Source organism: Periplaneta americana, chromosome 13 (genome assembly GCF_040183065.1).
Source record: "Periplaneta americana isolate PAMFEO1 chromosome 13, P.americana_PAMFEO1_priV1, whole genome shotgun sequence".
Taxonomy (NCBI): domain Eukaryota; kingdom Metazoa; phylum Arthropoda; class Insecta; order Blattodea; family Blattidae; genus Periplaneta; species Periplaneta americana.
The window spans coordinates 147,036,564-147,057,473 of record NC_091129.1 but is presented as its reverse complement, the minus strand read 5'-3'; the positions used below and the strand labels follow the sequence as shown (position 1 = coordinate 147,057,473).

Below are 20,910 nucleotides of genomic sequence, written 5' to 3'. Positions count from 1 at the left end.
ACCTTACTAGAAACCAGTGGCGTAGCATGAAATTTTAAGCAGGGGAAGCTAACTCAAGTTGTCTTTCATGTACATATGAGAAAACGTATTACAAAAATATAGTCTTAAAATAAATAGTAGTCAATGTCAAGCCAGCAGTCCGAAGATTGGTTGGAACCTCGTAAGTAAGACCAATAAGGCATGACCTCAAATGGTACGTAGTAAAATATGATTTCATGGTTTACACATATCTCTAACAAATAGACACGGTAATTTGTTTTTTAAATCGCACTTTTGTTCGTAAGTCAGTCTTGATAATAGAATTGTCCTAAAAATTCAAGTAAATTGGTGTCAGGAACTGTTATTTCACTCATTATTTATTATATAATGCACACTAACACTTCAACTGAACACATCTCACGAAAGGAATAACTCGGAAACTAAATTATTTGCAATGTTAAAGCTAGCTTCTTGCGAGCCTTGCGACCAGTGTAGTTTAGTTAGAAAGGGATGGAAAATCTGCGGGGTGGGTTACACAGAAGAATGAGTGAAAGAAACCGGTCTGCTTGGAAGCTGGTGTGTGCAGGCTTCTTGTTTACTGCTGCATCACGAATCATCCTGACCTGCTGCATCACAATATTTAACGCGTAAATATAAATTCTATTAAAATTAATAAATAATGTTGTCCATAAACTGAAGGTTTATTATGAAATTATTATTAACTGGGGAAGCTGAGCTTTTTAGCTTACATTGACGCTACGCCACTGCTAGAAACATATATGAACTGTCGTAATGAATATCTGTTCATAGCGACTTGTCCACTACTACAGTCACACGCCACTTAAAGTTCATCTCCAGATGTATTTCTTGTACTAACATCATCCAATTTAATGTATGGTCAACGATGGCTTGTAGTCCACACCTGTGGAGTAACGGTCAGCGCGTCTGGCTGCGAAACCAGGTAGCCCAGGTTCGAATCTCGGTCGGGGCAAGTTACCTGGTTGAGGTTTTTTCCGGGGTTTTCCCTCAACCCAATACGAGCAAATGCTGGGTAACTTTCGGTGCTGGACCCCGGACTCATTTCACCGGCATTATCACCTTCATTTCATTCAGAAGCTAAATAACCTAGATGTTGATACAGCGTCGTAAAATAACCCAATAAAAAACGTTGGCTTGTAATTTTATTTCGAATGAAATGTCAGTTATTTAAACTTTTTCTTTGGACACGTAACATGCCATCTTTGCTTCCCAGAGCTTTTGGTAGGAAGGATAAATATTACTGCATTTAATTTTAGTTCCCATTCTTTTATTCATATATTGACGTTTAGTCAATTTATTTTCCACAAAATAAGAGCGTGCTTGCACAGGTGTGTAAGGTGTAGTGGAGTAAAGGTGTGGGACCAAAGAGTTTGTAATATATAACTAGAGACACCAACGGCGCTAGTTTCGCGTACAAAATTGAACCACTGTTCGGCCGCCATTAAAGGGAGTTGATGCTTCGCCAGGAGTGCGAGCAGTTCATGCTTATTGAGGAGTACGAATAAATATAAGTACACTTGAAGGGAAATAATAAGAAAATGGTGAAATACTGCGCCGCGAATAATTGTTCGAACATAGCTACTATTGTAGGATGCCCAGGAAAGCATGCATATCTTAATATTTGGAAGAATGTTCCAAATGCAGTTCCTCCTTTGAATGTGTTTACAGAATGTCGGAATATTTCTTGGATAAAGTTTTTCCAGAAACACATTAATCAGGTTTATAAGGTTGATTTCAACAATGTATGTAAGGGTTAGGTGCCATCACATTACAGTGGATTATAATAGCAGAGTGCATAAGAAAATCCTCAGACTATATCTGTCTAAAACTGTCTTGTTTCACAATAAATGAATTAATCATGTAATTTTCGTTTTGTACAGTATGTACTTCTAGTTTTTGGTTGTATTAAATGCAAAGAAATTAGTGAAAATATAGCTGATGGCCTAGCTACGCCTACTATTACCACTACTACTAGGCCTACTATTACCACTACTAGAAACTAGATCTCACTACTACTAGGCCTACTAATACCACCAAAACTAGGCCTACTATTACCACTAGGCTACTATTAGGCCTATTATTACTACTACTACTAGGCCTACTATTACCATAAAAACTAGGCCTACTACTACCACTAATACTAGACCTACCATTACCACTACTACTAGGTCTATTATTACCACTACTACTAGGCCTACTATTACCACAAAAACTAGGCCTACTACTACTCCACTAATACTAGGCCTACTATTACCACTACTACTAGGCCTATTATTACCACTACTATTAGGTCTACTATTACCACTACTACTGGGCCTACTATTGCCACTACTAGTAGGCCTACTTTGCCACAAAAACTAGACCTACTACTACCACTACTACTACACCTACTATTACCACTACTACTACTAGGCCTACTATTACCACTACTACTACACCTACTATTACCTCTACTGCTAGGCCTATTATTACCACTACTATTAGGTCTATTATTACGACTACTACTAGACATATTATTACCACTACTACTAGGTCTACTATTACCACTACTACTAGACCTATTATTACCACTACTACTAGGCCTACTATTACCACTACTATTAGGCTTACTAATACTACCAAAACTAGGCCTCCTATTACCATTACTACTAGACCTATTATTACCACTACTACTAGGCCTATTATTACCACTACTACTAGGTCTATTATTACCATTACTACTAGGCCTACTATTACCACTACTACTAGGCCTACTATTACCACTACTCCTAGGCCTACTATTACCGCTACTAATTGTATTAAAAAGTCTGTACTGACCTCTAACTTGGTGGTCATCAACTACGCAATGAGTAGATTGTTTTGTGATAAAATTTATTCTCATTATATTTTAAATCAGTTTCCAGAATTTTTATGATCTCATATTTCACCACTAAATATTTTCTAAGCCCCATATACCTTCCTCTTCCTTTGCATGAAATAACTGAAATATAGATCATTTTAAATATTACAGTAAATATCCATTATTATGTCCTTAAAACAATACTAGTAATACTGAAAATTAATGTTGACATTGCCATTATTCAATATTTCACGTACTTATCCCGAATGTATATGGGTGATTTAATTTATTGTTTAGAATATCGCCAAAGATGAATCATTATAATACTTTAATACATATAGTGCTCCTCTGCCATTCATGTTTATTTCATCACGACTCATCCTTTGTAAAAGATGTTTAAAACAGTGTCTATCACCAGGCTAATAAAATGTATTGTGGTACTGTTTTCGAATTTCGCGCCGCAAACAATCCCTTTAATGGCGGTTGCTAGCCGATTCAATTTGTGACATTTTTCTTGCCTGCCAGTCACGAGTATGTGTCTCTAGTAAGTATTACAAACTCTTTGTGTGGGACAGCACATGCGGCTGAGGCGTGCGACGCCATCTTCACTGCATACCCTCACACAGCGGTCGCAGCTCACTATGTTGAATACATTTTATTTAATCTACCTAACTATACACTAATTAGTTAATTACAATACAGAATGAGTCGTGTACGATTGTAGTAATCATTAGAAGAACCAGAGGCAGCAATATTAAATATTTTTAATTCCCGAAAGATATAGGAGAAATAGGAGAATTGTTGCGAATGCTAAGATCCTCTAACGTAATCACGTAAGTTCATATTTTTTACATCACTGATAGAATATTATGTTTCAACCTATTTATGGGTTAGTTTATCTAGCATTAGTTATAGACTGAAACAAACTCATAAATACATGCTTATCGGATTCATAACAATGTCAATAAAGAGTATTATATTTTCAGTTTACAATACTATGCTTATTTATAAGAACTGAAGCTAAATGTAACACTCAGTTATTGTAAATCTATGTCCTTTCAGCATTTTATATGCTTACAATATTTTAAAGATAATTATTTTTATAAAACAATGCAGCAGAGGGCGCAAGGCTATTCAGCAATTCGTACATGGAAAGTTAAACCCGATGCTACACATACAATAAATAAATATACCTGGCGGCAAATATTTAACAAGAAAAAATAAACGTGTTACACACTCCTGTTTGCATAATTTATTTACTAACAGATTAGTTTACTTTATTTTTTATTTTTTTTTTTTTTTAATTCCGACCGGCCAGAGGCCGTTTTCCAAAGTTATCTATTTTTGTTTTCTGCTTGTTTACCCTTTTTTTTTTACTAATACAATCACAACACCCATGCCCGAGGCGGGACTCGAACCCACAACCCTTCGGACCAAGCGATAGGGACATGCCGTGCCCCTACCGCTTGAGCCATCCGGGCCGGCTTTTTATTGGAATCGTGCATAATATTAATACCACGTAAATAACGCAATAATAACAAAATAGTTCACTTTGTTCAAAACCTATTCATATAAATTAACATTTACTACGTTTTCATGGAGTATTCAGATCGATCTGAATACGATTACCGTATTGCAGGGCTGGCCACCAAGAGCGAATTCTACTCTCTCACGGGGAGCCATATGACTTCTCTTCAACCCCTTTCTTCCCCGCTGAACACTGCAAAGCGTTGATGCCGTGACGGATGAATATTAAGCGTTCCCGTTTAGCATAGGCGGAGTTTTGGGGGGGGGATGGGGGTACTGTCCCCTCCCAAACTTGTCCGAGCTTTTTTTTTCTGTTAACATTAGAAAATATTGACTTCAAAAGATCTTTTTTGCTTTTGTTTATGATTAAGTTTCTGTGCTTAAATTTATGAATTAATGTCTTCAGATCATGTATCTGGACTATAATATTTATTTTAAATTTCTGAATGTATAAGAATTCCTATACCTCATTTGAGAAATGGAAGTACTGTAGTGTTTCTTTTGTAAAGCCTGTACTCATGTGTCTGCAGGTGTTCAGGCCGCCACTTGGAAAAATATGAATAACACACTGCACAACAATGCAGAAAAAAAGAAAAGTGATCCCGGTATAATGTGTAAACTTAAATACGAGATTAAATAAATAAATAAAATAATTAGAATTTACATTTCTTATAATATCTTCAGGAAGGTAAGCTTAATATAAAAAAGTTTGTTAGCACTATTACGTAGTTTTATTGATGTATGTATATGTTTCTCTATGAGAGAGAAAAAGAGGGAGATTGTTTTAAGTTATGCCCTATTATAATTTGTAGTAGACCTACAGTTCAAGCCCTAACTATCGCGGATATGGATAACACTGTAAGAATCATGCCTCCCAAAAATACCTCTATTAAATCATATTCCGATATACTGTACCACGATCAAGCTATAACGGGGGAGAAGGTAAATGATATGTCCCATAACCCCGTTATATGGGGATTCTATGGTTTTGCTTTGCCCCCTCCCTCCCAAGGAAATTGTTCTCTCTCCGCCTATGCCGTTTAGAGTTTGGATTCGCTCCCGGTGCCCAGTCCTGCCGTATTGAAAATTCCATGAAAACGGGGATTCAAAACAATCTGAGCCTCAAGGTCGATACACCTAAAAAGTGAGATCGGATGGTAAGTAACTACAACGTCATTGGATCGGATAGTATTCAATACGATCTCCATACGCTAAGGGAGCTGACTGCTTTTATAACTAGTAGGCTGGCAACACTGTACCCTGGTTTGGCGCGAAGAATGTTTCGTGCGAAGGTTTCAAATCAAGGAGTTTGTTGTAACTAGTTGGGAGGTTTATTCCCGTGATCTTTCTTTAGTTTGTTTGTAGTTTGTGGGCTTTGGCTGTGTACGTGTGTAGTTCGTCAGGTGGATTGCATGCGATTTTCTTTTCTCATCTGCATTTGATTCATAGTTTTGGATATGGATCCGGAAATGGAGGAAATTATAGAAGTAGGTGTATGACATGTACTGTAATAATTATAGGTCCTAGGGTTATACATATTTTTGTAAATATGAAAGTTCAAGGTAAGCTCATGTTTTCTGACTATGCATGCAAGCAACCAACAATTCAACATTTGCGTAAAATTAGGTGAAACATACTAACAAGATGCAGGCTGTTTGAGGTTATATCTTCGCTCGAACGAGGATTGAGAGACTTCTTTCCTGCACCTTCAGTCGTCTTACATGTCGTACCAACATAATTTACGAGACGTTATGAACGTTTCCTGCTAGTTTTCAGTGTTTCAGCGGGATGTTTGAGCGAGTATTTTAAAATATAATATATTCATAGCTGTCGAAATGCTGCCGTTGTCTTAATCTTACTAAGCTGAACATTGTTAATACTGAAAATGAAGCACAACTGTGATGCCGGGGGAAAGGTCTGCTTTCCGCAAAATACGGAGTGGCCACTTTGTGGGGAATTGCTGTATCCTCAAGGAGAGTCAAATACGGTTTATTTATTTGCCCCCCCCCCCCAAAATGCGCCGAGAATCAGGTTTATGGAACATTTAAATTGTCTGCTGAAAGTAACACATTTTTCAGTCATTCGAAATTGTCGACGTATGTGAGAAGGTTAGTGGGTTAGTTGAGGTGATTTTATTTTAGTAGGTTATTTTACGACGCTTTATCAACATCTTAGGTTATTTAGCGTCTGAATGAGATGAAGGTGATAATGCCGGTGAAATGAGTCCGGGGTCCAGCACCGAAAGTTACCCAGCATTTGCTCATATTGGGTTGAGGGAAAACCCCCGGAAAAAACCTCAACCAGGTAACTTGCCCCGACCGGGAATCGAACCCGGGCCACCTGGTTTCGCGGCCAGACGCGCTAACCGTTACTCCACAGGTGTGGACTAGTTGAGGTGATATCTCAGCGAGTTTTATTTACTCGTCGTGTTGGTTTACGTCGGCCATGTTGTGACGTCAGAATCGTTTGTCAAATTTGACGAAAATTAAGCGATATCCTATAATAAAACGGGAAAATTTTAGAACACGGACTGCACCTACCAAATTATGTCTTAAAATACTAAAAAGAGCAGATTTGTCTGCGTTTGTCGAATGCGCATCATTATATTTACGAAAAGGCACTTTTCAGTGCCAATAATTTATTTTGTGTGCACAAGGTTGGAATTTTGAAGTAAGAGGGAAAGGGTGCAGTCCGTGTTCTGGAGTTTATCCAATAAAAGACAATGAACATCTGAAGGAAATATATGAATTTCAGTGTGATACCGCTGGAAGAGCTAGTTTAGGCTTTTGGTATGTATGCCTTGGAAGAAAGGGCATATTCTTAGACAATTGTGAGTAGGCCTATATGCAAGGCATAGCAAAAGCCTAAACTAACCTAACCTAACCTGTCACTGATTCGACCTTACGAAAACTCGCATTTTCTCTGTGATCAGTAAGGAAACGAACGGAAATGAGATGTGTATGCTGCCATCACTGCCACCTACCCCTTCTATCTCGACGAAGCGATCCCGCCTACCCGCACTTCTTCGCCGGGCCCTACTTTTACAGCAACTTTCACCCTTATTTCGGTGTCGCCACTAATTTTTTTTACGGTACTTGTGACTCAACTAGAACCAAAGTACGTAAATACAATTCTGTGGTGTTTGGGTAAAGGGAGATAAGTCATAAAAATGAGTTTGAAGAAAAATGAAAATTAAACTTCGAACCATTATTGCAAATAATTTTCTACACAAATAAAGCACAACAACTGCTAGTATTCTTGATTTTTGCACATTCATTTGTATAACTTAAGTTGTGTGTTCATCTGAGGAACAAAATTCCACCTGCAAAAAAAAAATGACTTATCCCCCTTTACCCGAACACCACAGAGTTGTACCTAAACTTGGTAACGCCATTGTAAAGAATTACGAAGTAAACAATTCCGATTATGTATATTTATTGTTATTATTTTATTATATAATTTCTTCATAACAGTAACCATTACCATACACCAGACATACACCAAAAATAATGATTGTTAAAATATCTGAAGATATTGTTTATTTACAATGAAGCTAGTGTCCTTAAACGTACCTATTTCGGAATTTTTCTCCTCCAGTTCTGTAGATTTGTAGTGCTGAGATGTCACCTCTCATTTAAATTATTCTCTTAGGACATTATCATTCTGTTGTGCTAACACCTACATATAGGCCCTAATTATGAAGCTCTCTGTACCTGCAGGAAACCTTTATTCATTATCTTAATTTGTTTTTAAAATGTGTTTCAGACAGCTTCTACCATATCGAGAAGCACACCTGACAGAATGGTAAAGGAAGAAATTCGTTCATACTTGAGAGTTAAGTATAACGAATTGATGGAGAAGTTGAAAAACTTACGTGAATTTGAAGAAAACAATCCAGTGATGGACGTTGATGAATGTATGAAAGATTTACGGAACTATAAGGTGAAGTTTGTGAACATTTTTGCAGAGAAGATGAGTGATATTCACCCACAAGGTATCTATATATATAATTTGAACTGGTAATGGAAATTACGGGAAAACGGCTGAACGGATTTTAATAAATGGCCCCTCATTTTGAAGCTTGGAACCCAAAGTTTTTCGGAAAAGTAGTAGTTTTCAGTGAAATGTCAATTTTCGTACATAATTTTCCTATTTTCCAGGATCCATCTGTTGTCAGTTTTGAGAACTAATTTTATTGAATCACGGCCAACTTGATTGAATTTCAGAACAAAACACACACTACAATAAACAATAGGCTATTACACGAAGGCCATGACCTGCAGGATTGCCGACATATTTAGAGCTCAATCCAATTTGTTATTAAAAACTGATTCTGCAGTGTATAATTTTCTGAGTACAGCTGTGTATTGGATATTCAAATCTACGAAACTTGAGGTGGTTTGATGACATTATTACCATTAGAAATTAAATATTATTATAGTTAATATCATGATGCATCTATTTTTCATTAATTGTACATAATATTGATGCTATATTGATGACATGAAAGTGAAACGTTTTGAGGTTATGTAAGTAAATGTAGAGGTTAACTTAATTTAGATCTTCATTTCTATAATTTACTGAGTGGCTGCTATATATAACTACAAAACTTAAGTAAGATAATAATATTGTTATTAGAAATCAAATATTTTTATATTTGTTAAACCAGTGCGGTTGGGTCTTTTTCATATACTTAATAGTGGTGTAGTGTAGATATTGATATGTGTCATTGTCTTCAGTATTGGCTCGAGAGAGCGCAAAAATTAGTTCCTAAGGAAAGATCAAAAGTTACTTACTGATAAAATAAGAGGCCTAGAAAATTTTGTAGTCTCCAGATCATTTCAGCAAGATCTCTTAGTAGGATAAAATGATTTTACGCTCTACATTTCAAGTTCTACATGCAGCAGCTATACGAAGATGCTATTGTTGGAAAGCTTAGCAAACCTGATTTTTTTTTAACCTTTGCCTACAATGACCTGAATAGCTACTGTTATCGTCCTGACATTGATACTTGCGTTTTCGCGTTGAAACTCAAAAACTGAAGTTGGATAGGTTCAAGAAAAAGTATTTGGCCTAAAAAAATCCATTCAGAGGGAGTATGTTTCATTATTATGGAAGCAAATAACTATCAAAAAGACAAGTATTCTTCATTTAAAATAAATCTGAAAAATGTTTATTTGAACGTCTAACGAACTTAGTTTGCAGCAGCATTTGCTGCACAAGCCACTAGTATGTTATACTTTGGTTCCATGTTACTGCCTAGCCACTGTCTCTGTAGATTAATTTACCTACAGAAATTATAATCCATGTGTTGTGGGTCCCTATCACCACGGCATGGTGCATCCTCATGTTGTGGATAGAGGAGACGGCCTCCAGATATGGAGGGTAGTTGTGAATATATTGAATAAGCAGTCGTGGACAGCCGATAAGGGGTGGTCCTCCAGCTTAGGGGTTGGGCGAAGGGCTAATAACCCATCGCCGTAAAAAACAGCTTGTTACGAATCCCTACAATAAGCCTCGGAATAGGACTGATTCTCTGGCACGACCACAAATGAGAATAAGGTGCTTAGGAAAATATTTGGGGCTAAGAGGGATGAAGTTACAGGAGAATGGAGAAAGTTACACAACGCAGAACTGCACGCATTGTATTCTTCACCTGACATAATTAGGAACATTAAATCCAGACATTTGCGATAGGCAGGGCATGTAGCACGTATGGGCGAATCCAGAAATGCATATAGAGTGTTAATTGGGAGACCGGAGGGAAAAAGACCTTTGGGGAGGCCGAGACGTAGATGGGAGGATAATATTAAAATGGATTTGAGGGAGGTGGGATATGATGATAGAGACTGGATTAATCTTGCACAGGATAGGGACCGATGGCGGGCTTATGTGAGGGCGGCAATGAACCTTCGGGTTCCTTAAAAGCCATTTGTAAGTAAGTAACATAAAATTTACTTTGTCATACGTTAAAAGTGTTAAAATGGTTAAAAAAGATATATACCTTCGACAGACGGCCCGTTTCGACGCTATGTGTCGTCGTCCTCAGTGTCTCTTGAACCACTGGTCACACTGAGGACGACGACACATAGCGTCGAAATGGGCCGTATGTCGAAGGTATATACCTTTTTTAACAATTTTAACACTTTTAACGTATGACAAAGTAAATTTTATGTTTTTAACAAAGTGTTAACGAGAACTTTAATCAATGAAGTAAGTAAGTACAGAAATTATAATGAAAATAATTACGTTCTTTGTTTGGAGCCGTCAGTTTGTTGTGGACAAAGACGGAAACTTACAGACTTAGTGTTAATTAGTAAATTTGCAAGTTATTCTGAAGTTGTGCAAGATATAGAAACTTCAGGACTGGAGAATACCTTTTGGTAATAGATTCAATGAAATAGATGGGTTCTTTTTTAATTGCCTTTCCATTTTATTGGAAAACAGGAAAGGAATAATTGTTCCTTATAATTCCTGTAGTCAAAATTGTACTGATAGTACTGACCATGTAGAACATTGCTAACAGAGAAAATTATTATTTTTTTTTTTTCTGAGAAAAGTATTCATTTCAGACTAATATGGTCGTAGACTTTTTTGTTGTACTCTATACAAAGAATAAACTGTTAAATCTGCACAGATACGAGGTCTGTCTAAAAAGTATCCGACCTTTAGCCAGAAAAAATATTTCAAATACCTGACGGGGTTGGGACCCTAATCCCCTTCAAAGTAGGCCCCTTGTGCTTGCACACACTTAGCCCACCGATCCTTCCACTGCCGGAAACACCTCTGGAAGTCTTCTTTTGGAATGGTGTTCAGCTCCGTCGTCGCATTCCGCATTATTTCTTCTCTACTCTCAAAATGGGATCCTTTCAGTGGTGTCTTCAATTTTGGAAACAACCAGAAGTCGCAAGGAGCCAGGTCTGGAGAGTAGGGAGGTTGGTGAACGGTTGTAATTCCATGTTTGGCCAAGAAAGTGTGTATCAATTGGGATGAATGTGCGGGGGCGTTGTCGTGATGCAAGTGCCAGTTGTTCGCCGTCCACATGTCTGGTCTTTTGCGCCGAACTGCATCACGGAGTCGCCAGAGAACATCGTGATAGTACTCCTTTGTCACCATTTGTCCTTCCGGTGCGTATTCGTGATGCACAATTCCACGGACATCAAAGAAAACAGTCAGCATCACCTTGATTTTGCTTCGCACCTGCCGCGCTTTCTTCGGCCTTGGAGACTCGGGATGCTTCCATTGCGACGACTGTCTTTTTGTTCCTGGGTCGTACCCGTACACCCATGACTCATCTCCAGTTATCACGGTGTTCAGAAACCCAGGATCAGTGTTGGCGGTGTCCAGAAGGTCCTGTGCAACGTCACGACGGAGGTCTTTTTGTTCCGGGGACAACAACTTGGGCACGAATTTCGCAGCCACTCGGTTCATGTTCAAATCATCACACAAAATTGCATGTGCAGAATCTTTACTCACTCCAACCTCTTCGGCAATCTCCCGCACGGTCAAACGACGATCTGCCATCACCAAATTTCGCACCCTCTCAACAACAGCTGCACTCCGAGCAGTTTGGGGCCTGCCACAACGCTGCTCACTCTCTGCTGATGTGCGGCCATCTTTGAATCGGTTGAACCACTCCTTAATTTGTGTTACACCCATCGCATCTTCCCCAAACACCTACTGAATCTTACGAATTGTTTGACTTTGAGAATCACCAAGCTTTTGACAAAATTTGATGCAGTATCTTTGCTCAATTCGTTCAGTCATCTTGCGAGAAAACTAAATCCGACAAACACCTAGAACAGCACCTTACTTGGCGACCACCAGCCAGTGACTGGCACAAGCGAATGCGGTGAAAAAATTCAAGCATGCGCATTACAGTTCCTCCTTCCACCATGCACAGTGGCGCCGCCTTAGAATCACAACTTTACGCGGGAAAAATTAAGGTCGGATACTTTTTAGACAGGCCTCGTATATTGCTTCCATTGTTTATAAATTTCTCATCTTACATAAATACTTGTTTCATAATAATATTTTAGAATGGAAGAAGTTCCCCCAACATGTGGAACTAGACGCTTTGGAAAGAGTGAGGAAAGAACTGCAAGATACCAAAGCGTTGTTCGTTGTGGCTAAAAACCAGCTTGAGGCAGACAAGATTGAACTTCAGGGGTAAGACTTTGATTATGTTAGAGGATAGATTTGGAAGAAATCATATTCATTGAATTTTAGTTTTTTTGTGTCATTTCGTATCATTTTAGCTTATGTTCTGATTTATTTGTAATAGAGGGTTAAAATGAAACACAAAACATAAAATTATTTAGGGCCAAATTAAAGAAGTACCTAATTTCTCACGCCTTCTATTCTGTAGGTGAATTCATGACATTCAATAACACTTCATGAAATTGATACTAAAACTATGTGTTGTACTAGTAGACTATATTGTAAATCTCGTGTGTATATATTTTATCTAGACTGTGACTATAAATTAAGATTTTATAATAGTATTAAGTTTTTTGACTTGTTCCTTATTCTAGCTGTAAGCATGTATGAATACCATGGAATGTTAATAAATACAATACAAATAAAACATATTTCGTATATTCACAATTTCATTGTATTATATTTTTCTGGCAAAAAGAACTGTAGGAACAGTTAGGCTATATTTAATTATTATTATTATTCTTTTTTATTAAGTTTATTTATACATTTAATAATTATATATAATAAATTTTCATTCAAATACACTTTTCAATTTGTGAGGTCAGATAATCTGTTACATCACAATATTTAATACGAAGTCACTAATATTTTCGACTTTAAAAAGTCATCTTCAGGTGTATGAGATGCAAACAATATTTAAAAAATAGGTGATAAGTTGATCTAACAATTAATAACATAGTAAGTAATGCACGTACTGGCATTTACAATTATATAAGTTTCGTGCCTTTTGAGGTAAACTGTACGTGATAAAGCTGAACACAGATGCTAGATTCTCGTATGTATATAAGACAAGGAGAAGGCACAGCATGATGTTAACCTTATACAATTAAAGGCTAATATTCTCATTAGATCGTATCATTAAAATTAAGTTTGTACAGTTTGATATTAACTATGTTAAAATGTTAAATATAATGTATAAATTTAAAAGAGATAGAGAAGCTGTGATGCAAATGCTGTTGGTGGGAGAGCACGCAGTCTAATTCGTCGTGGTGAATGCCATAGTTGTATAGTTGTTCAGTTGTTTGCATCCAGACAAGGGGGCGTGTTTCACCCGACGTTACATGTTTTAGACTGAGTGATGATGTCTCGTGACCAGAATATTGTACGAAATAGAAATATAAAAATTGGAGATTTATCCTTCGAAGGGGTGGAAAAATTCAAATATCTTGGAGCAACAGTAACAAATATAAATGACACTCGGGAGGAAATTAAACGCAGAATAAATATGGGAAATGCGTGTTATTATTCGATTGAGAAGCTTTTATCATCTAGTCTGCTGTCAAAAAATCTGAAAGTTAGAATTTATAAAACAGTTATATTACCAGTTGTTCTTTATGGTTGTGAAACTTGGACTCTCACGCTGAGAGAGGAACATAGGTTAAGGGTAGTAGTAGTAGGGTTTAAGAAGGGCGCGTCAGCTACTATGGCTATTTGCGCCCTTCGGTTAAGGGTGTTTGAGAATAAGGTTCTTAGGAAAATATTTGGGGCTAAGCGGGATGAAGTTACAGGAGAATGGAGAAAGTTACACAACGCAGAACTGCACGCATTGTATTCTTCACCTGACATAATTAGGAACATTAAATCGAGACGTTTGAGATGGGCAGGGCATGTAGCACGTATGGGCGAATCCAGAAATGCATATAAAGTGTTAGTTGGGAGACCGGAGGGAGAAAGACCTTTGGGGAGGCCGAGACGTAGATGGGAGGATAATATTAAAATGGATTTGAGGGAGGTGGGATATGATGATAGAGAATGGATTAATCTTGCACAGGATAGGGACCGATGGCGGGCTTATGTGAGGGCGGCAATGAACCTTCGGGTTCCTTAAAAGCCATTTGTAAGTAAGTAAGTACGTGCATTACTTACTATGTTATTAATTGCTAGATCAACTTATCACCTATTTTTTAAATATTGTTTGCATCTCATACACCTGAAGATGACTTTTTAAAGTCGAAAATATTAGTTACTTCGTATTAAATATTGTGATGTAACAGATTATCTGACCTCATAAATTGAAAAGTGTATTTGACTGAAAATTTATTATATAATTATTAATTGTATTCACACTTTTCTGAACCAACATGTCTTTCAAATTTATTTATACATGCTTTAACATTTGCAGTCTGTGGGTATACCAGTAAGTCATCGTCACTATTGTTGAGTTCCTGTTTCTGTTGTGTGTTGTACATGCAGAAGGCTTGTGTTCGTGTAACTGATTTCAGATTTTGATTAATGTTTATGATATTGGTGACTTGTGTGGTGATGAATCATTGCATATGAATTTCCAGTCCGGCATTTTCCTTTGTGACTGAGGGAAAACGCTCATGAAAAACCGCAGTCAGATTGGTTGGTCACAGGGTTTGAACTCGGGACCTCCCAAATACGAGTCACAAATGCTACCATCTGTGCCAACTCGCTCGGTATTTAATTATTGTTTGGGCTGACTTTTTAATAATATTTTAATTACTTCTGCATTTCATGAGTGTTTTGTTTTGACTTCTTAAAATAATACATAATAATAATAATAATAATAATAATAATAATAATAATAATAATAATAATAATCCGTGGCACTACAGCCCGTGAAGCGCCTAGACCGACCAGCCGGCTGCTGGCCTCACGCCCACATGCCGAAGTAGAGGTGGACAATCATCCAACCAGAATGGAGGTATCGTTTTGTTAAGCACGATGATCCCCCCCAGCCGTTATAGCTGGTATTCGCAACCGGATTTCACTACCTATCGTAGTTCCCCAAGTGCATCATGATGCTGGGTGGGCACCGGTCCCATACACTGGCTGAAATTTCATGAGAAAATTTCTTCCCCCATGAGGACTCGAACCAGCGCGCATTCCGTAACGCGAGTCCTAGGCGGGATGCTTTAGACCGCGACGCCACGGCGCGGGACAATAAATAATGAACAGTTAAGAAAGAGTTGTTAACGAACAAAGATGTAATAGTCTTAATACTGAATGATAATGGAAGTTTTGTGATAATTGTGATTTTGATAAGCACTTGAATTTGTCAGCCGTGCTTAAATTATCAATCTGTTGATCTTTGTTTGAATATTGTAAGTGTTGAAACCTTATTATTTGTAATAAAAACAACTCTTATACCGTCAATTTAATTGCTAACACAGACTTAACCAATCTTTATATAAACTAATTTAGGATACTGTTCCATATGTGTGTATGCAAAAAAAAAATTCAACTGCGAAGTATGAACTACGTGGTTAATGTAAAGAAGTATTGTTAATAAATGCTAAAAAGTAGCTTTTTTTTTCAGTTTGGAAGAAAAAATAAGAATTATGGAGTCAATATCTGCTGAAGCACTAAATGAGCAATCAGAAAGAACTGGGATGAATTTGCTGACTCAACGGAGAACAAAGCTGTCAAGAGTGTTCAACAGTCACAGAATAGAGCTAGTTAGTAGATTCTTCAATTTTAATTCTGACTCATTGCCAGCTGGTTTCATGCAGGATTTTAATTTCTTTCAATTTGAAGTATTTAATTCTGTTAAATGCATTTAGATCACATAGATAAAAGTATGAATTTATTCAGAGATTAGTTTACTCATTTTAATGATTAAATTCTGGTCTTCTGATTGGATGTATTTATTTCCAGGATCACATCATTGATAAACTGTTTCCTGATAGTCCTGGAAATTATAAGACTATTCTTAATGTAAGTATAAAATTTATCTCTAAGTAGTTTAGCGTGTGACACTTCTTACAGTATTATGAAGAGAGAAAAAAAAAAAAAAACAGAAAAACACAAAATATTATTTAAATAAATCTTGTGCAATTTAAGTTCCTGGTAAACAAGCAAAGTTGAAGCAAGCTTTCTCATAATATTAATAGATTCTATGAGATGCCTCACTAATATTAACAGCATCAAAATGACAATAGAAGAAAAAGCACTGATTCAATATGAAAAACTTGTCAGATTACCAGGAAACAATTGGCATTCATACAGTCCTCTCTGTAGATTGAAAACTCAAAAAAGTTTCATATCCATTGTTCAAGAATTAAAACAGGAAATCAATATCCCAAATTTATAAGAAACTTACAAATTAAACCAAACCCTTTAACTCTATTAAATATAGAATATAATCTAAATTTAACAGAAGAAATACTGAAATTACAAGTAAACACTGAAATACTGAAACATTTGTCTTTAGAGACAATTCATATTAGGTACCCTCCACAAAACTGGCTTCATTTATACACTGACAGATCCTTGATCTCCAGAGAACAAGGTGTCGGTGCAGGTGTTACGTGCTGTCTCTTCTCACTTTATAGATCTCTTGGATATGAAACAAGTTTTGATGGTGAAATCATTGCAATAAGGGAAAGTCTCAGGAATCTTCTATGCCACATCAATAAATTTAGGAATGCAGTTATATTGTCAGACTCCAAAGCAGCTATTCTATCAATAGTCTCTAAACACACACCTTCATCTCAAACAGCAGAAATAACTAAAATGCTCTCTCAATTAATATCACTCAATAAAAGAATTGTATTCCAATGGATACCATCCCATTGTGGAATCCTGGGAAACGAGAATGCGGATGCTTTAGCAAAGAAGGGCAGCACTGCTACTTACAGACCTGTTACTAAATATACGTATACTCTGTGAAAGATTTATTAAATCTACATACTTAGACTTCAACAAACAAAATTTGATAACACAATCCCAAGGGAAAAAATGGAACTCTCTGTGTCAAAATCCATAGTTATTTCTCGATTTACCACGAAAATCGTCTGTAGCTGCATTTAGATTGGCAACAGGCCATGATTGTTTGGCCAAACACCTGCATAGAATTGGAATATATCAGTCCCCTAACTGTCCATTGTGCAACTCAAACCAAGAAATGGATTCGGAATACCTCAAAATTTGTGTTTCAGTGGCTGGTCATGATAATATCTTTGAAAAATATTGGATTGCAAGAGGTCAAATGACTTTGTCAAACGCCTGGCATTAGAAAACAACAACAACAACATATTAAAGTTAAATTTTCTTGTTCTTTCACAATTTCTGAATTTGCTACCACCATAGCTCCTCCTAATAGAAAGCCTTGTCCAGTGAAAAGCATTAATGCCATGTCCTACAGTTGCATGGATTATCAATGGCTTGAGATGATGCGATGCACGTCTCTTCAATTAAAATTGCCAGTCGTAACATCAGACACCAATAATGTATTGCTATTATTGTTGTTGTTTAGTAAACAGATTGGAACCATGTCTTGGCCAATAGTTTTCTTGAGTTTCTCTTTCTGTGAACACCAGTTGTGGACCATTGTTTGCTGACTCTCGTTAGCAGAGGGTAATCATAACCACTTTCGGTTGTTGTTGAATTGTAGTCATTGTTTGCAGAGCATTGATAATGGAGAGCAACCCCTTCCCTACAGAGCAAGCGCCATTTTACCCAGTCACTCCCGTTTCCACTCATTTCCTGTATATCTACTCCTGCTATTATACTGTATCTTCAGCTTAGCTCAAATCAGATTCACAGGACTAAAATTCAATATTCGAGATTTTCACAATGGAACTTTTGTTTCCCTTACTCAGGACCAGTGGAGGAAACGAAGCATTTTAATAAACACTATTTCTGTAACTGGAAATTTCCTTCCTATGTCGTTGCATCACTGTCTCCCCCCTGCTCTTGTCTGTCATCCCATTTCTCTCTCTCCACCTCAACAATGCCAGAGGGATGCAGTGAAGATCGGCTCACGACAGGTGCATTATTACTAGATTGAGAATTATCTTTCTCTTCACGTTTTCTTTTCCTGTAAGGTGTCGTATATTCTGTGCAAATGTTGTTACTGTATTCCTCATTGATGCTTTGCAAAGTTTGTGGCTCTTAGGTCTAGTGTGATGACATTTTTCTGTAATGTTCTCAGAAACATCAGTTTCATTCATTGGTTTTGCGCATTTTCACAGGAGCGTATCATTTACTATTTATTAAGTAGTTAAAATGTATGAACAATTTTTCAGTGATTCTTTCATTATCTTCATATTTTTCTCCTGTCATTATAATCAGCTACAAAGATGGTGTTAGTAGACTACACCTTCTCTAAAGGAAACTGTTGTTGTTGTTTTCTAATGCCAGGCGTTTGACAATAAAGTCATTTGACCTCTTGCACTCCAATATTTTTCAAAGATATTGTCATGACTAGCCACTGAAGCACAGATTTTGAGGTGTTCCGAATCCATTTCTTGGTTTGAGTTGCACAATGGGCAGTTAGGGGATTGATATATTCTAATTCTATGCAGGTGTTTGGCCAAACAATCATGGCCTGTTGCCAATCTAAATGCAGCTACAGATAATTTTCGTGGTAAATCGGGAATTAACTGTGGATTTTGATGCAGAAAGTTACATTTTTTCCCTTGGGATTGAGTTATCAAATTTTGTTTGTTGAAGTCTAAGTATGTAGATTTAATAAATCTCTTTGCATAGTAATACGTAGATTTAGTAACAGGTCTGTAAGTAGCAGTGCTGCCCTTCTTTGCTAAAGCATCCGCATTCTCGTTTCCCAGGATTCCACAATGGGATGGTATCCATTGGAATACAATTCTTTTATTGAGTAATAATAATTGAGAGAGCATTTTAGTTATTTCTGCTAAAGGAAACTAAAATTGCACTCACTCTTATCTTTTGATGTTCTCCTTAAACTTATACCTGTACTTTTATACTAATAAAATAATTTGGGACATCCTTCAGATTCTATATAATCTTTACTTTATCATGCCATTTTAACTGGCAGTTACTTATTTTATGTAATAATAAAGTGAAAATATTTAATTAAACTCTGATGTCTTAAATTCTGCTGTAATGACTAGTTTTATGTCCATTAGATCTTCGAAAGAATTTAATTTTTGTAATAATTTTCTTTATTTTATCAGAGTCCAACATTGCCTGTTCAATACGTGTATGACCATTATTTTATGAATGTCAAAATCCCGAACAGCATATTTATGGTGATAAATAGCATTTGAAAATATTAAGATATTGTGGCTAGTTTGTTAAAAATTGTACACTTTATGTAGTATTTCAGATATTGGCATATAAATTTCATCATCATTATCATTGGCTCAATAACCCATTGAGGGTCCTAGCCTTCCTCAGTATTTTATTCCAGCCATCTCTACTTCTGGCCTTGACTGTCCACATTCGTGCACCAATAAAGTTGGCATCTCATTACATTTTCCAGGTCTTCGTCCATAAGGCAGTCCGGCTTTCATTTTTACTTTGGAATTCGTAACAGTGAGTTTTTCTGGGATGGGGTCATCAGCCCTAAGCCCAACCATCCAGCAATCCTGGGTGGCTGATGATTTTCTGTTAGGGTTTACTCCCTTAGCTGATAGCTCCCAATTATAGCTTCGGGGACTCGCTTTTCCGTCCTTGTATGCTTAACCGGAAAACATTTCCAGGGACCACTTCGAGGAAGTGCATACATATGGCTTGGTAGGAATAAGTGGCATTTCTCAAGCTTTTGAATAGCACACAACCATCAGCAGATTGTGTGCCTTTGAGATCACATACTACCCCTTGACCCCCCGCATATAAATTTACATAATTTTATAATTTTACATCTAATTCGGTTTTCTCTCCTGAATGTTACAATTTTTATGGACATTTTCAAGTTTCATTCCTCGTATATTTTGGTCAGTTAATATTACTCTGTGGGCCAGTTGTTTTTTGTGCTAAACTGACGTTTTATTGTTGTAACTTACGCTTTATGTTACAGGATTTGAGTGTAGCTTTCTTTGATACAGAAAGTGGTGATCCCTATATATCTATGGAAGAATGCCACTATGATTATGAGTGCCTTGAAATTCTTTTACAAGCTAACATCATTACACGACATCCTTACGATCCCAAGAAAATTCGACTTGTAAACTTTCTTCAGTAAATGCAAAACTCTTGCCCTCTTGCGTAGTTAAGAGAGCAAGCATGGCAGATTAATTATCAGTACAGTAATTGTGCATCCCTGAAGTTACTGCTGTTCTCTTAATAATACACACTACTACTTTATCTCAGAACTAGTGGCTGTGATATTCCGACATTTAAATCTCCATTTTAAATAGGTGGTGAATATTGTTAACTCATTTTGAGATGGCATAGAACTGTATTTACAAGAATATTAGAAACATTGGTTTTGTATCTTTGAGAATCGGACATCTTAAACTACAGTTTTTGTTTTGTATGTGTGCATGTGTGTCTGCATGTATGTACAATTTTGATAAATGAAATTACGTGTAATAAAATATATGCTGCCCACTTGTTTTATTTTACAATTGGACCAC

General features: G+C 36.8%; 1 protein-coding gene across 2 annotated transcripts; it reads left to right on the top strand.

Moving 5' to 3' along the window:
- The first annotated feature begins 5,639 nt into the window (after positions 1–5,639).
- LOC138712528 (uncharacterized) lies at positions 5,640–20,884 on the top strand. 2 transcript variants are annotated; one of them, XM_069844425.1, is made up of 6 exons: positions 5,640–5,871; positions 8,150–8,378; positions 12,424–12,553; positions 15,888–16,026; positions 16,226–16,285; positions 20,352–20,884. In XM_069844425.1, the coding sequence occupies exons 1-6, from the start codon at positions 5,842–5,844 to the stop codon at positions 20,514–20,516; spliced, it is 753 nt and encodes a 250-aa protein (XP_069700526.1). In that variant the 5' UTR covers positions 5,640–5,841; the 3' UTR covers positions 20,517–20,884. The 2 variants fall into 2 exon arrangements, with proteins under 2 accessions (XP_069700526.1, XP_069700527.1); XM_069844426.1 differs by having other exon boundaries at positions 5,640–5,875; positions 8,154–8,378.
- The last annotated feature ends 26 nt before the right edge of the window (positions 20,885–20,910 follow it).

What these genes read in the sequence shown, in the direction of transcription:
- LOC138712528 (XM_069844425.1), top strand. Translation starts at nt 5,842, where the DNA reads ATGGATCCGGAAATGGAGGAAATTATAGAA. An exon ending in AAATGGAGGAAATTATAGAA is followed by an intron (nt 5,872 to 8,149) that starts GTAGGTGTATGA and finishes AATGTGTTTCAG; the next exon opens with ACAGCTTCTACCATATCGAG. An exon ending in GACAAGATTGAACTTCAGGG is followed by an intron (nt 12,554 to 15,887) that starts GTAAGACTTTGA and finishes TTTTTTTTTCAG; the next exon opens with TTTGGAAGAAAAAATAAGAA.